Source organism: Apaloderma vittatum, unplaced genomic scaffold (genome assembly GCF_000703405.1).
Source record: "Apaloderma vittatum isolate BGI_N311 unplaced genomic scaffold, ASM70340v1 scaffold10701, whole genome shotgun sequence".
NCBI classification, from domain to species: domain Eukaryota; kingdom Metazoa; phylum Chordata; class Aves; order Trogoniformes; family Trogonidae; genus Apaloderma; species Apaloderma vittatum.
The window spans coordinates 52,282-69,786 of NW_009697375.1; the positions used below are offsets into that span (position 1 = coordinate 52,282).

The 17,505-nt window shown below is 39.6% G+C and overlaps 1 protein-coding gene across 1 annotated transcript in view; it reads right to left on the bottom strand.

Annotated features, from left to right (window-relative positions):
• Positions 1 to 17,505, bottom strand: part of MYO3B (myosin IIIB) — an 88,610-nt gene that overhangs the window by 48,943 nt on the left and 22,162 nt on the right. The window contains exon 7 of the mRNA XM_009877614.1: positions 11,943 to 12,088. Coding sequence (XP_009875916.1) covers positions 11,943 to 12,088 — 146 coding nt within the window. The remainder of the gene's footprint in view (positions 1 to 11,942; positions 12,089 to 17,505) is intronic.

Consider the following 17,505-nt stretch of genomic DNA (forward strand, 5'->3'; position numbering starts at 1 on the left):
TGAACCCGCGACCTTGGTGTTAGCACTGAGCCAACCGGCCCCCTTAGGCACATGTACAGCAAGTTATCTGCACACCAGCCGCCCTGCAAAATCATAAGCTGAATGCACAATAACTCAACAGAACACAGGTGTGTATTTTGCTTGTGCAGCAAGCTGTGGGTAAAGATGTATGCAAACAAAATAAAATAAGGAAATGTTTGACAAATATCATGGGTAAAACATGCAAGTTTTAGGAATGCAAATTTGTATACGCACTTCTAAGTCGCCAACGGATGTGGCTTTAGACTGAGATGGTGTTCCAGACTTAAACAAAAAAAATCAACTTTTTTGCAGCCCCCTCTTTTATCTGCATGAATGATGGATAAGCATTAGCACTATTTCACAGCAAAATACCTCCCTCTAAAATTGAGTCACACGAAGGTGAGAGACCACGAGTCTGAACATCCCTCCTGTCAGTATTACGGCTCCAACCCCATGTAACTTTCCCAACCCAGTGCAATTATGAATGGGACTACAGATTTTCCCACTATGAGACAATGCTTTAATTCAGACATTACCTTCCCCAAACTCACTGCAGAAAACCCTCTCCCATTTCTGGATTAAGCATGAAGGTGGATGTCATTCTAGGCCACTCTTGACTGGCACAACCCCAGGATGAGGCAAGCGGGCTACGGGTGTTTCATAGCCAGGACGTCTAAGGGATCACTCCTCCCGTGTGCTCCTCAGACAGCATCGACTGCAGCTCTCTTGTGAACCTAGACTTTGAGGCAAAGCTGCCCTTAAGGAAGTCGGCTGTGGGAACATTGTGTGTCCTGAACTGCAGGTGAGTCCCATCCCCCAAAACAACATGGTGCAATCTGCAGCCACTGCATGCCGTTGCAATACTTGATATTTGGGGCCAGCAAAAGGAATTCAGTGAGGAATTCAATTTTTCTTCTTTTCAGTATTCAGGGAGTTTAACACAGTAACTAAAGCTTCATCTGTCTGCAGCTGCTTCAGAGAGAGAAAGGATAAAGCAAAAGGAAACAAAAAACAAAACCAAACCAATAGAGCATGAGAAGGACCATTTTAAAAGGGAAGTAGAATGCAATTTTAGCAGACCTGAAGCAGCCTGCTTCATGTAAGCTCACTCAATACTGAAGCAAAATTTCAAGCAGGGAAACCTGCTCTGGTTACCTTGGTGACAAACTAAAGACAAAAATTGCACATAATTGTTGCTGATGTCACTGCTCCCAATTGTTTCCAAGGTTACAGAGTGCTTCAAATAATTGCGATGTTTCATTTCTGGACTATATTGGAAGTCTATTTTCTGTTCCCAGTAAATTGTTTGGTGCTGCAGGTAATCTATCTAAACCTTATCTAATAAGGCATCAGCAGTCTCTCAGCAACCTCTGGTAACGATGTAGATTTATGTGTTGAAAATGTAGCTAGTTCTTTACTGAGCAATTTGACTCCTAGATTATCTCAATTATTTTTATCCCAAGAATCTATTTTCATAAAAACGTATCTTAATAAATCATATAAAAATATCTGAACACTACATGTCTTACTGAGAAGTAATATTACATGCGAATTATCTACCTGGAAGGACGCTGTTCTCTTGGCTGAATGGTGGAAAATTGGCTGTTAACTATTTATAACTGACTGATTTTCCCACCGTCTTCAAATCCATTTTAAATGCAGAGCACAAGTATTTTGCTGCACTAAAAAAAATCAGCTACGCTACATCTTCTCCATTGCAACCTCCAGCTTACCGAACACCATAGCATGAATCTCCTTAAAATCAGTACCTACCCGATGTAAGGATTACTCTGCTACACTCATGGTATTATTGCCTCGGGACAACTACAGACAATGCTGTTAACTACTGCAGCTCTGTCAGGAGATGGAGAGCAGTTTTGAAAACACACTACAACCAATGTATTTTTAGTTCAGAGTAATAAAAGCAAGACTTTGTAGCTCAGTTCTGTCTCCTAAATCTAACGAAGTCACATTTCAAATCCTCACTTCTGAAGGAGACAACAGTTAGTAGATGTCCATCTACCACCTCTCCTGCTGGATGTGCCTTTCATCACTTGACTGCTCTCAGACTGCAGGGCTTGACCTTGTCAGCATGAAATTTTCCACTAGAGCAAAACAAAACGGCACTTACTGTATCTTAGCAGTCTGTTATTACTTATGCAATGGATTCTGAAAAGTAATAATTTACTTTAGAAATGAGTTGACTAAAACAGTTTATGTGCGTTTAATGCATGAAATGAACTGCGTATGGAGTCACTAAAAACATCTGTCGGGCATCTCAGCTTCTACCTAGAGGGTAGCATAAAGAATAAAACAGAAAATCAAAGGTGATGCCTTTTTTGTTTGCTCAGAAAATGGTTGAGGGCTGAGCATGTTTATTTTCATGATTATTCATTTGAGTTTGTCAATGAATGCACTCAAGCTGCACACCTTTTAGCTCTTTCATGTGTAAGTCCCACGAATATTCTAGCAACAAATACGGTAGTAATGTCTGATGAAACAGACTGTCTTGAATAAGCACTGAAGAATATACATATAAAACAATACCCTTCTATTTGTAATTGCATGTATTCACCAGAAAGTCAGTTGGAGAAGAGACTCTCAACGAATCAAAAACCAGGAACATACTATGCAGGCAAAGTCTATTCAACAACAAGCCACAGAGCATGAATTACTTGCTGAAATTAGGCTGTCAATACATCTGAATAAAGAATGCATCAGCAAAACCAAATTCTATCCGTACACAACTTATGAAAAAGAACACGAAGATAAAATCAATGAGAAAGGGTTAGGTAGTTGTATATAAAACATGTGATAACTGAACAGCTAAGGAAAGAGAGAAGGGAAATTGCACCAAGATGATTTATTTTTAAGGCTGATTCTCTAGTGGCTTATACGGCATATAAAACTATTTATAATATTTTATTACTTTCTCAAATAGACTAAAATGCCATAAGCTAATGGGGAGCAGACCCCATTTTGCTACTATATGGCTGCTAACTGCATATCCTTCAATTTTTAGATCTACTGCCAGACATAAAAGACTAATTATCCCTACATGTTTGGTGCAGTCTTCGACACAAACAGCTCTCTCCTTTCTAGACATGGATGATGTAACGAAAGTAACATCACTACCAGCCACTCACTACTCAGCTCAACTGACACAAAACTATTTCAGTCTGATATTCAAACCCTAGGTGGCATTTGACTTTTACCAATTCATACAAGTGTTAGAAGTTAATCAGTAATTAAGAATTCCTATACATCTTTATAAGGGCAGAGGCCCTGCTCCAGCACATTTTGCCCCTGTTGCAAAACACAAACCAATGTGATAGTAACAACATTAAAATACCTTGCCCTCATAGCACAAAACTCTTCCTCCCATGGAATTAATACCTGCTTTGCCAGAATATAGGAAAAAAAAATGCCAGGACATTCATCAATCACTAGAAGTGTACTCTGGGGTCAAAAATAGTCCAGTCTCATTCAATATCTTCTTTAAAGATTTGGGTGATGGAGCAAAGTGTACCCTCAGCAAGTTTGCTCATGTTCCAGCCTGCGAGGAGAGGCTGATACACCACAGGGTTGTGCAGCCACGCGGAGGGATGGAACCTCAACAGGCTGGAAAAATGAGCCAACAGGAACCTCATGAAGTTCAGCCAAGGGAAGTACCAGGTCCTGTACCAGTATGTGCTGAGGTTTGACCAGCTGGAAAGCAGGTTTGCACAAAAGATCTGGCGCTCCTGGTAAATATCAAGTTGGACATGAGCCGGCAATGAGGCCTCATGGTAAAGGCTAAAGGGATCCTGGGCTGCAATAGGAGAGGGGGCACCAGTAGGTTGAGGAAGATGATCTTTCCCCTCTAGTCAGCACTAGTGAGGCCACACTTGGAGTACTGTGTCCAGTTCTGGCGGGGAGGGATACCAGAGAGATACACAGCTGGTGGAGACAGCGCAGCAATAGATCAGTAAGATTGGTTAAGGGACTGGAGCACCTCTCACATGAGGGGAAGCTGAGATAGATAATAGAAAGTTTGGGAGAGATATTATTAACGTGTATAAATACATGAAGGGAGAGTGCAAAGAAGACTGAGCCAGGCTCTTTTCAGTGGTGTCCAGTGGCAGAGCAAGAGGCAATGGGCACACACTGAAACACAGAAGGATCTGCCCAAACATCAGGAAATGCTTTTTCACTGTGAAGGTGACCAAAGAGCGGCACAGGTTGCCCAGAGACATTGTGGAGTTTCCATCCTTGCAGATACTCGGAAGCCATTGGGACATGGTCCTGGGCAGCCTGCTACAGGTGGCCCAGGTTAAGAAGTGGGGGTAGAGAGGATGACATCCAGAGGTCCTTTCTAACCTCTGTCATTCTGTGGAGGAAGATATAGCCAGTGATTCTGAGCCCTTTGGAGAAATCAAACAGAGAATGGAGATTAAAAGAATTTTAAAAGAAATTAAACAGAAGTGCTTCTTGAAAATTCCACTAGCTACCTAACAACATATTTAGGGACTTAAATAATTTTGAAAATCTCTTCATATTCAACATGTTTAAGATTACAGGAGGAGTCTGAAGAACATACTGAAGAACTAGTAGAGGCCTTCCCAATCTCCAGTCACAGATCTGTATTTTCCACCTACAGATCAGACTCTATCCTCGAGTTGTTTTGCTATTTGTACCCCAGCCAAGGAGGAGGACCTTGAGGACATTGTATTTTATTACAAAAAGGTTGGTAAAGCCAGCTGCAATATGAAAGGCTACATAAGAAAATGTTAATATTCAAATGTAACCTCCAAAAAATAATGTCGCCACAACAGTTCTTACCCGTTCAGACGAGTGGAAGAATCTGCAGTCCATCAAGTGTGCTCCACACCGTATAGAACAAAGTGAGGTGAAGGTGCAAATATTTTGGCTCCTACACCTCATATGACTGACCCAGAGTCACACTATCTATTGAAATGAAACAGGTCTATCCTCCCTCTTGACATGATCATACCTTAAAAATGACAGTAAGTGAATACTCTTAAAGAACTTTTTCAGAGATCATTACTGACATTGAGAGGGCTGGTTAGCTCAGTCAGTTGAGTGTGGCACTAACAGCGCTAAGGTCACAGGTTCGATTCCTGTTCAGTCCCCATGTGTTGCCTGATCTAGTCGAGAGGTGGCGTCCCTGGCGGCAGGGAGGCTGGATTAAAATGATCTCTAAGGTCCCTTCCAGCCTAGGCCATTCTATGATTAAAGATGACGTGTATGTTTGCACAGAAAACACAAAGACAATACTACCACCTACCTCCAATCTAGTGGGAAGCTGAAGTTCTGATGGAGTAGGAGGAGGAGACATAAGGTTTGGTTTTGCTAAGAGCCAGGTCAGCTTCTGAAGCAGTCAAACATCACTAAGCTCAAACTAATAACCACTCCCAAGAGCTTTAGGTCTCAACACAGGACAACACAGGTAAAGAACTATATCATTCAATGAGTACTCACAAGTTCAACCCAATATCACCCCTGGCTATTTAACATGAATTAATGAAGCATAATAATTTTTAATGACATTTCATTTCTCAGTTTTCACAGGTTAGGAAATTAAATAACCTTTTCTTATCACCAATCAGTTTTAAAAGAGATGCCTTCTACTGCTTTCAGAAGAGCAACACTTGACTGATACAGACACGAAAGGAGAATTTGGTTCCGTTTCTGTCAGTGTCAGCTGTCAGAGTAACCCTGAAAACTGCTCTTAATTTACCACCTCCCTGTAAACAGGACTGTAAAGAGATAGACCCTGAAACATAGGATCTTTGCAACACGATCTGAAATGCTCAGCTTGACTACAGGTATATACAAGCATTATTTCCACACTACAACATACAATCTTTATCTCCTCTTCGCCATACCACTTCTCATAGCCATTACTTCTCTTTTCAAAATTTCAAATCATTGATATCTTAAGAGGTAGCGCTGATATGATGTAACATTTTGTGAAAGATAACATCGTTTGAAGAATTTATGGACCTATTTTACTTTAGAAAGCTTAGGTGTAATGGCATTTGAGAATCTTTTACTTTGTAACTATTTGCCAGAACAGACACACCTAAGTAGTGGCAGCAGATGGAAGAGGTTAAAAGTATCAACTCCCAAATTACCAACTTTGCTAGGCCACATTCCCTTCATAATTTAGATCCTTCTGTTGGAGATTTGAAAATATATTCTAGACAGATGACATGTTAACAGAATCATTTCATGGTTCAGTGTCTTCGCAGTATGATTTATCTCTGTCTCTAGGCACTGGAGGTCCCTTTTCAGGAGATTTATGTGTGAGATCCAAGAATTCATTTGATGAGGGAGAATGTGTGCATCATTGCAAAACAGAATATTAACATTTGCTCTGAGATAATGCTCCCTTCTCATTAGCAGTTTTAAGAATAAGCTTCATGCACGTGGTATCACAACTGTTTCCAAGACACTGCACATTCATATAATAAAATGTTCATGAATGAAAGAGGTTTTTAAAATTTGCATTAGTCTATGAACTTTGTATCCTCTTGTATCTTCCAAATCTTCCAAATACAGAAATAAGGTCCAGAAGGCTAGTGTCTAAGGAAACATCTGGCTTAAAATTTATTTGGCATTTTCTTCTTCACTTTTGCTATCCAGTATTTGTTGCAGACACTAGATTTTCTGTAGGACAAGAGAAGTGGTTAAGCACTGGAAGATACTTAAATGTCTAGTTCATAGCTCAGGCCATATTAATCAAAAGTACAAAGTTAACACTTGCACACCTTAAAAACACAATGTTTTCAAAAGTGCTCAGCATCCAGCATTTCTGACTGTGAACCACTGGTCAGGTTTTCAGGGGAGTACGGTGCAGTCGGATCACCTATTTTTCATGCACAACTTGAGACACTTGCTGAATTCTGAAGGTTCACCTGCCCTCTGGAAATAAGCTATTTTGTTGACATAAATTCAATCTCTAATCACATTTTATGTTTTTTGACTCAGTGAAAGGAAGTGTTTTAACTGTTCTGTTCAAAGAGACTTCTGCTCACTGCATGATAGAATTCTAGATGTGAGAAGAAGTGTTAAGTGTGTCTGATTCAGGACAAGGATCAACAATGTCAGATCACCAGTGCACGTATGTCACTCACTTCACATTGCAGTCAGTTTTTAGTTTGTTTCTAAAAAATGCACTAAAAAGAGAGGCTAGAGACCAATATATCTGTTTAGAGTCTTTCAACTAATGTGATTTAAATAACAAGCATTTATGGGCCTTTCACTATAATTTTCATAATAAGATCTTTACCCTGAACAAGATGAGAGGAAAGAATCACAAATAAAGAAGGATAAGGCATGTTCTTTATTTAGAAAGGCAATCAGACAAGTTGCTGTTCGCATTGAGGAGATGGAGGAGACAAAGAGAGAGATGGAGACATGTGATTGAGGCCTTTTATCCAGGATGACCTGTTAAGAACTATCTTCAAACAAAACAGAAGACAAGATCCTGATCAGAAACAATGCTGAAAGGACAGAGATGTGAAAACTGTAAAATAAAACCAGTTACAAAAACATAGAGCTAGGAGCTTCAGAGCACTAAAGGAGAATGCAAAAAACACTTAAGTGTCATCAGAACTTTATATACTATGAACTTCTGCCTTACAGATCAGCCACCGGTCTTAATTTGTCAGCTTACAGGGCTATCAATACATGTTCTGTCACTTCTACATGAATACTTGCCTGCATAGAGAAGTATGACTGGGAAAATCCTAATTTCAATAGTTTTCCAATGAGATACATACCTAGGGTGGGACAGAGAGAATGTTCCTGGCAACAAATGTTTTCTTGTGAGATATGTTGTTTTCTGTAATTGTCTTCCCAAGAGAGGAATATAAAATATTTCATATAGAAATGATGAAGATCTGGATTTAAGTGGGCTTAAGAGGCTTCCTCTTGCAGCAATGCCACATGACCCAAACATCTTGGGTTCTACAATGCATCCACAGATGTATCCTTTGCAGACCTCTGAGCCATTCAACCTGGAGCTTAGTCCATTCCTGGTTCAAGTTATGTAATTCATACACGCACCTGTGCTACTTGGAGGTGGTAAAGTTTTCACTCCCTCAGAGAGTTTCCTGGTGAATGAAATTTTGACTATGCTTTGCTGAATATTTAATTTTCTAAAGCAGTGTCACTCTGACCTTCCCTTCCATGCTTGTAACTGCTGTAGAGAAAGTATGAAGAAGTGTAATTTCTTAACTACTAGAAGAACATGTCCCCCATCTGAATGTAATACCTCACTTGCTTCTTGTTTAGAGAACACAGAAACTGTAGAATTTCTGGCTACCATTAGCTTTTCCCATTTTCCTGCTTAAATTAGCACATGAAACCAGTAAAAACTTAATCCTTGACTTGAGTTCTACACACGGAGAAGATCTTGAGGGTACGTAAGTGCTGTGACTGTTAGTACAAAATCATTCATTCAATGGTTGATTCAAACCCTGTAAAGTCAAAGCCTGATTTCAATTACACTCATTTAAGACTGAGGCCTAGCGCCAAAGCTCACTAAACTGAAAGTCATTGCCAGGGCTAACAGCACAATTACTGGCTGACTCCAGAAAAAAAGCCAATGACTAAGCTGATATAGAAACTTAACTACTTTATTTCATAGCTGAGTATAGAATAACTCTGTGGGAACACACAGATTTCTGCATCTAGCTTTGGCAATTTTGTCATTACTAACTTTTTAAAGGATGTTCACGAGAACTTATTATTCATGCTTGATAACAAAACTTGAAAACTATTGCAGTTTCCTGATAATGTAATGTTATCATCAGCACACAAAACAGATCAGTCTAGCATACAAGAAGCCCTTATAAACAGAAAGATATGTATCAACTATAGTCAAGAACACAAGAGAACAAGGAAATAACTCCTGAAATAATCTGCCTAGAGTGATGTCCAAGTGTCATTTACTGTGAATAAGAATTTCACCTTTTCTTCTCTGAAGTCAAATCAACAAAAATTATCCTGAGAGAACATACACAGAAATCAAATATATGCAGTAAATCAATCGCCTATTATATTTATTGTTCATGATTTGCACCAGCTTTTTACGTTTCCAGATAAAATGGAGCTTGACTGTAGGGTACCACAGTCACACCATACTCTTTGTACCATTTGGTGTGAGTTCCTTTAGTACATTTAAAAATAGCTGAAACCTGATTTGCCAGTTTCACATCCAACCATAAGAAACCACAGCTGAAACTGTTATCAACAAATTAAATTATGTACGTCTCTGGCAGAAATTAGAGTACAGGTACATACACAAGGCTGGAGTTATTTAAGGTTATATTGCTGCCTGACAAAGGTGTTGAAACTACCTCTAGAATCCAAGAATTAGAAGTGTGTACTTTAGTACGCAGCTCCCATTGTGCACCAACATTAATGCAGTTTGAATGGAAAATTACAGTTGTGGGACAATTTCAGAACTGCTAACCTCCTGCTAGTGGCCATTTTCCAGATGAAAGCAAAGCATAGCTGAATGCAGGTTTTTTCACTGTATCTCCTCGAGAGCAGTAAGATCCAGACTTCTCAAGAGCAGTGTTGTCATCATTTGTGAACTGAGGGCAGTGAGCCGAGTGAGCCCTTCCTCCGTTTCACCAGATGTGCAGAATTATATCTTGATTTAAACAATAAGTGGAGCTAGGGAAAGCTGAGGCAGGCAGCCTCCTACAGAAAGCAGGAGATAGCAGGTGCCAGTAGTTATCAGTCCTCAGCTGAGATAAGAATTCAAGCCATGTGAATACGCTGCTTCCCATTGACTCAACCGTAGCCTAAGCTGCTTGATTGCAGGCATCAGCAGAGCAGTTTTAAGACATGAAGATCCCTGTGCACAGCACAAATGCATCTGGAGATGTGACACCTGCAGTCACAGTGAGCCAAAAACTAGGACTGAGAGCTGTGGCTCAAATGCACAACAGATGCAGAGAAGGTCTTGGGCAACAAACTGAGAAGCAATAACCAAAAAGAAAAGAATCATCAGGGTTCCTTTTCTTTGGATTGGATCTTACAATGTCAGTAAGTCACGTGGAGAGGGGAAATAGGGAATGACTGTACTTTTCTTCTTCTCATAAAGCAGCTAAGGGTTACCAAATAAAGCCAGCATGGGGCACAGAGGAGAGGGCTCTTCCAAGAAAACACTGCTATCTGCAGGCTGCTTTGCTACTAGATGTTAGAGTAGGTGCTGCTTGAACACAGAACAGCCAGGGCTTGGAAGAACCACAAGTGCCCTCAATGCTCATGCAGAAAAAGCTATTAAAAATGTGTGAATTGTAGCACAGACACCAGGAGCTGCACTAAGATCACTTCTAAACTGCCAAACTGCTGTAAGAGGAGAATGCACCTTTTGGTCTTGTTTATTATGTCTCTGAATTGACTTCAAACAAGTACCAGGAGAGAAGCTCTATCTCCTACAATCCAGGCCCTTATGCCACTCAGCATGCATCACCGTCCACTTTATCTAACATGAATGCATAGTTATCAGCAGCTGGGTTATAGCTCATGAAGTGCAAAGCATAGAGAAATCTCTCAACTTCAGAATTGGTATCAACCTCTTTAGTAAAAGTACCCATTATTTAATTCATCAGATAGATACTTCACTTTTGTTTTCTTAAGTCACACAGAGATGCAACAGCAAATATGGAAAGAGTTAACTATAGACAGAAATCAAAGCCTCTACATACCCTATTCTATGTACTTTCCTATTGCTTCCTGTTACATTTTGTGCATTGATAAAATGTATAGATATTGCTGTAATAATCTGAAGCCTCCCTTCTGTCAGGACCTGTTTTCCACTTGTGCAAAGGCAATGAGATGAGCCGTTGCTTCAATATGAATAATTTTGAAAGAGCGGTGGCAGTTCATGTCTGAGCTGGGTAGAAGGAGATAACTATATGACGCAGAACCCAGCACAACTGCATCTGCATATAAATAGGCTTAATCAGAAATGCAAATTGCAATCAGAAGAAATTTTAAAAGCCTACAATAACTGTACAGATAACAAAAGGTCAAACACTTGTATTGCTGAAGGTTTTAAACTGTTATCAGTCAGTGGTGATTCTTTCTTTATGAGCAAAATGTGGAAGAGACAAGTATATGCCATCCTAATCTATGATGGACAATTTCTTTCTATATTTCTTCTATTATTACATCTGTTTTGTTGTTAGACTCTATTTTACGCTGTCAATCTCAACTTATTCAGAAAGACTCAATGAAATGAAAACAAAATGAAACCAAAAACAGACAGCATGAAATAATACATCTAATTTACATGATAGGGGTAATTTCTATCCCTTTTTCATATCACAGAATCATAGAATGGCCTAGGCTGGAAGGGACCTTAGAGATCATTTATCCAGGTATGACAATCCAAATTTTCACATTTTAACATCCTTGGGTATATAAAAAGGCAAATTGTGGCTACAGTTTGCTGAAACTGCCAAACTGCTTCATAGTTTTGTCAAAATTGTACGGCTTTCTTCCACAGTACAATAAGCCTAAGACTCTAGGGGAATAACATATTTGAATGTTATTCAATAGTTATAAATATTGGTTTCTTCCTTTTTTTGAAACAAATGTTTTCATCAACAGTAGCAAGGAAAAGAATATTCAAAGAGAAGTACCTTATTGTTACATGATTTTATATTCTAAGATAAAAATAAATTATGTAAGTCTTTATCATTTCAAAGTCTACTAAATATAAATTATTGCAGAAATCAGGCTGAAAGAAAATTAACATTACAGGTTTTTAATGCCTTTTCCTGTGAGAGATTCTTACGATCTGAAGCACAAACGTTTACCAAATACTTCTTTCTCCTTTGACTAGATTGCCTGTGAACAAACTAGTGAGCGAAGAGAGCCATCTAGTGTCATACCTTGGAATTTTAAAGAGGGTTTTCACCGGATGCATGTCAAATAAAGGAGGGTCTCCATCCCCCAGCTCAATAGCTGTTATTCCCAAGGACCATACGTCACATCGAGCATCATACGAGTAGTCATACTGTTGTTCACAAGCAATGACCTATCAGAAAAAAGCAGATAAAACAACGCTTTAATCTAATGTACAATTCACGCCATCCTAGCATGACACGTCTAAAATCCGACGTAGCTTTCAAATCCGTATTGTAGACTGTATATCCCAGTTACGAAAAACCCTAAAATAACATGAGAGTAGGTTTGTTTCCTTTAAACAACATCTCTCTCCTTTTTTAAATACATTAAGCTCCATGGGATGCTACACAAAGAACATCACCCCGCTAAATTCTGTTTTTGAAAGCCTTCTTACAGAAACCTTTTACAATAGCAGAGAACCCTACTGACGTTATTCTTATTAACTTCCATGACTATTCATGAGGATAGACCAATTTGCACAGCTGTTATTTAGATAAGAATATTCCATCAGTCATTTCTGCCAATTTTTTTTAGTCTGTCTTTATTAGATTCGAGTAGTTTAAAAAAAATTTAAAAAATCTTAATTAACATACCATATACCTTGTCTAACAGAAACTAAAATTAACAGGAATCTCTCCTCAGACATCAGAACTGTTTTACATCACAAACTTGATGCATGTTTCCATCTAACCCACTGTTTGCATTCTAATCATAAGCTGACTATACACATAAGCCAGAAAGAATCTTGCACCTAAACATGAGATTCAAACTAAAGTTTAAATTTACTTTGCAAAGGGATAAGGCAAAAATTGCTGTTTCACTGCCTTTTATTCTGTCATGATTTGATCTCCAGTTAATCTTCCCAAATCTCATCAATTAAACCAACTGCTCTGAAAATCTGTCAGATCCCTGCATATTGCTAGTATTGTCTTTGACGGTTTTTTTCACACTTTTAAGTATTGTTACTAACTTGTACTTAAGGTAAATAGAACTTCTGACAGCATGTCCTAGGGTGGCTGTATCTACGTTCTAGAACAGATATTTTATTTTTCAACTTCTATATTTCTTCTGAGTTCTTGTGTTAGAGCTTCAATTTAGGACAATGCTTTGCAGACAAGCCAGCACACAAGTCAGCAGTCCAGGTAGCTGCCAGCAGAGAGCCACTCACAGCCTGCTGTAAGAAACCCAGTCCTAGAGCAGCTGCTGACACCAGCTTAACCTCTTGGTTACTTTCTCTAGCAACTAACAGTGGCAGTTCCTGCTTCTGGTGGAGACTCCATGCAATGGGCCCGCAGGACCTGTCCATCTGTTTACTCTGGGACTCAGGACTCCATCATACAGCACTCTTCACTTATTTTATCAGAAATCTGGGTGTTGAACACACTAGTTAAAATAATACCAAAATGTGTATGTCTTTTTTTTTTTTTTCCCAGTAAAATTAGACATTAGTTAATTCCTTTGCCATATACTAATAGTTCAGTTCTTTTCTGAGAGCAAATCGGTCCAGAAAAATTAAGTCTTTTCCTGAATTTCCTATTCAGGTTTTGAGAAGGGCTGAGTTCTCTCTCTTCCCTCCCATTTTTTCCAGGTTAATGTGCCATACTGTACCAACAGTGTTATTTTTCCTCTATTGCTGTAATGCCAAAGAATCTTCTGACAGAGTATTAGATCAGTGTTTTTACAGTGGCCTTCTAGTACCTGAAAGGGGCTACAGGAAAGCTGGGGAGGGATCATTTACAAGGGTGTGTAGTGACAGGACGAGGGGCAATGATTTAAAACTAGAGTAGGGTACATTTAGACTGGATCTTAGGAAGAAGTTCTTTACAATGAGGGTGGTGAAACATCGGAACAGGCTGCCCAGAGAGGTGGTGGAGGCTCCAGCCCTGGAGACATTCAAGGTCAGGCTTGATGGGGCTCTGAGCAACCTGATCTAATTAAGGATGTCCCTGTTCACTGCAGCGGGGTTGTACTAGATGATTTTTAAAGGTCTCTTCCAGCCCAAACCATTCTATGATTGTATTGCCTAAGGAATGCTGACGATCTGTAAGATATGATAAAGCAAACAGCAAAATGTCTGCAAATCACCTGAGAAAAAACATGCGTACACATTCCCAAACACATCCACTATCAAATAAAAAGAATAGGGGAAAATGAAAGGAAGCACCGCAAAAGAGACTTCAGGGATTTTTTTCTTCCACCTAAAGAGGCAGAGTTTTGATAGCTAATGTGGTGTTTTTTCAAAGTCGCACAAAGATCATCTTCCCATCTCCCTTCTCTTCAACAGAACGTCTTAAGTGAAAGCTCTGAAATATTTCTTAGTTCTTCAAAGAGTTCATTACAGCCTTGATCTCATCCCAGGGATACCTCTACCTCTTAAAAAAGATGAGGTTTACTGTGCAGTAGGTAGATTCTACACAGCTCAAGCAGAGCGCTTTAAAGCACCACCCTTATTTCAGAGGCCTATATGATAATTTCATTTCCTTATACCACGACTTAGAGAGAAGGGAAGAAATCAAATTTGATGTAAAAACTTGCAAGAATGTCAGTGTGGAGATTCATCAGAAACACTTAAAAAATATATTCTGAAGAGGCTGTATTTGGTGTTGACCAGAGTTTCCTTCATTGCAATGCTGCTCAGAGATTCAAAGGGAAGCTTTTATTTCTTATTTTTGTTTCTTTATGCAGTTCCCCAAATGATCTGCATACTCAAGGACACTTCCTCAAAAATAAAAAAAAATCATGCCAGTCAGCTTCTAGGGCCATGACCCAGAAGTCATGGATAAGCACATTGCTTATCCATATATGACAAATTAAACATACTGGCTTCTTACTCTTTAAACCCATGAAAAATACTTTTCTGCTTGGTTAAAAAGCTGCTAGAACCCATTTCTCCTGGAAGTGACTACCTCATGAGTTGCCTGGTTCTCACCAGTGCTAATTCTTTCAAATACTTGTCCATTTGTTCTCCAACTTTATGATGCAGATGACTGTATTTTCATTTTCAAGGGAAGGAAAAGAAGGACCTGCTCAAGGTCACACTGGACTCTGTCAGCAGTGTCACAAACATGGCTGGTCTCCCACAGTCAAAGACACCACCACTTTTTCCTCTGTAAGCACACCACAGTTGCTTCTAACTACAGGTTACTGGCAGAACTTGCTATGTATCTCAGTCTTCAAAAGTTTAACAAGCTACACTAAAATAATATGAGCATCAGAGGGCTTTGTACTCATAATGCAATGGGAAAAGAAGGTATACTGCAACTGCTGTTTTAAAAAAAAAAAAAAAGTCTTTGAGCTTTTCTCAGCTTCCCCATGTATTACCTACCAAAGAGAAAGGAATCTGTAATGCATCTTCGTATATTTTGTACTCCACAGCTACACATCCAGTAATTGTGGTCCATGGCAGTAAAATGACACTATGGCAAAACACTGTCAGATTCTCCTCTATTCAAATATCGGAGCCTGCAGTGATTCTTTTAGAAAAACATTCCCCTTAATCTGCATTCCTTTTGCTGACAAGAATTCAGCCAGTGGACCGTGCAACCCAGTATGTTTTAAAGAGTTAGCTTGACCACAGTGCAATCAGCCTTACAAGAAAACATACAAAATGAACTGCTCTTCTGGCATCAAGCATGCAGCATGTATGTGTGTTTAATGGTCATTTTAGTTTGAAAAAAGATTTCAGTTTCTGGGGGATTTATCAGAATCTTAACAATTTATGCATCATTTAGAGAAACACAAATGCCACTGATTTTAATTTTCCAAGAAAGAATCAAATTTTAAAGCTCTTGCCTTGGTGAAGGGTGTGCACCACAGTTTGCTTTATACATTGGCTAGTAGACAACACTCTCTGCCTTGAAATCTGCAGAGGAAAGAATTCTCTCGGTAACAGTTTACAATTTAAGTCCTTGGGAATGCCCCTGTCTGTTTTGCCTTGAAAACTACTGCAACTCCCTGCAGAGCAAAAATCCCTAAAAGCCAAATACAAAAAGGAAAAAAAGTCATTGACTTATCTTTTATTATGTTCCCGTCTCTATTGGGAACTCAGAGATACTTATTCTTTTGGAAACATCTGTCCTTTTTGGTCGGGTTTCCAGAGCTGAGAATGCCTCTCAGCACTGCTGATGCCTGCTCTGCCTAGTGTGGCATGAAGACGGAGAGCCTGGAAAGAATTATCTGAAACTGAAGAAAATGTTACTTCCTTTCTCTACCTTGTGCAAAGACATCATCACATCTGTACCTATTTTAGATCAAGCCAAATCCTTCCCTGCTTCTACAAGTTAGAAAAGAAGAGGTATTTGCTTTGCTGCAAACACTATGTGCGTGCCAAAGCTTCAGGGAGAGATGTAGTTAATCTTGAGATTTGTGAGTAAACACCATGGGAACAAGTCTTTCACTTTGGCATGGCTGGTTACGTGCACACGGTGGGCCCAGGTTGCTAAGGAGACAGGCTGTCACCTTTCATATTAGTTGTAATTTCATCATGATTTCCTGCCCAGCCATACAGCCGTAGGATGGAAACACCACAGAGAGAAACAGCCAACACGGTGGTACTTGTCAACACTAATTGTGCTGAGGGTCACGCTGGGACAGGGTGAGGCGAGGGGAATTCACTGGTCTGGCAAAGACAGCACATAAACAAATCAGTGACACTAACTGGAGGGAATTTAGAGAAAACAGAGATCAGGCATTCTGTGTGATTCATCGTTTCTCCAGAAACACAAAACTTCAGAGATACAGTAGATGATTCACAGCCTGACTTTATATTCAAGGATATAATTCTACTTGTTCTGAAATCAACACAAAGATTCCTTGGAACTTCAGCAAGCCCATAAGTAGATCGCTGGTGGATTTAAAAGCAGGAGGAGGCAATACAGACAACGAGCTGCTATTTGTACAGTGGTCACGTTGACTTGTGGGCAGAGGGGAAGCCGTACATATGCTTATCTGAAGCAAAATACATTAAACCCTTTTAAGGTTACCAAGAATTATTAGAAGTGAACTTACTTTAATTTTGCCTCAGTGTATACCTGTGCAGGTACAAAGTACGGCTGCAAGCACACACAAAACAGCAGCAGCACAGACGTGCTACCTCGAGACAATCCCTACGCAGTCAGTGCTGGTGACCCACCCGCAGAAAGGAGTCTGGAGTTAAAAGGGTTGGTGCTCCCGAAACAAGGCAGTGCTGTGCTCCGCTGACCTAGCTAAGCAGCTTACTGGGGGTGCGAGCACAATGCTGAAAAGCTCTGCGTATGGAAAATGAACGTGGCACAAAATTGCTACCCTTGCTGCAAGAACAAAACCGCTAGCTATGCAAGTCCAATAAAATAAACCATCTGAACTTCCCTGCTCCACTTGACACTATGTAACCTAATTTATCTACACAGGAAATATAATCCTAATTGCTACACACCAGAAAAACCCACCCAAACCACCAGAAAAGCAAAAACACAATAGACCAGTCTTTCATGACAGCATTTAGCAGCACTGGATATACTGAATTACCCAGACCAAAGTGATACCTATCTCTATCCTTCCCTCGCTTCC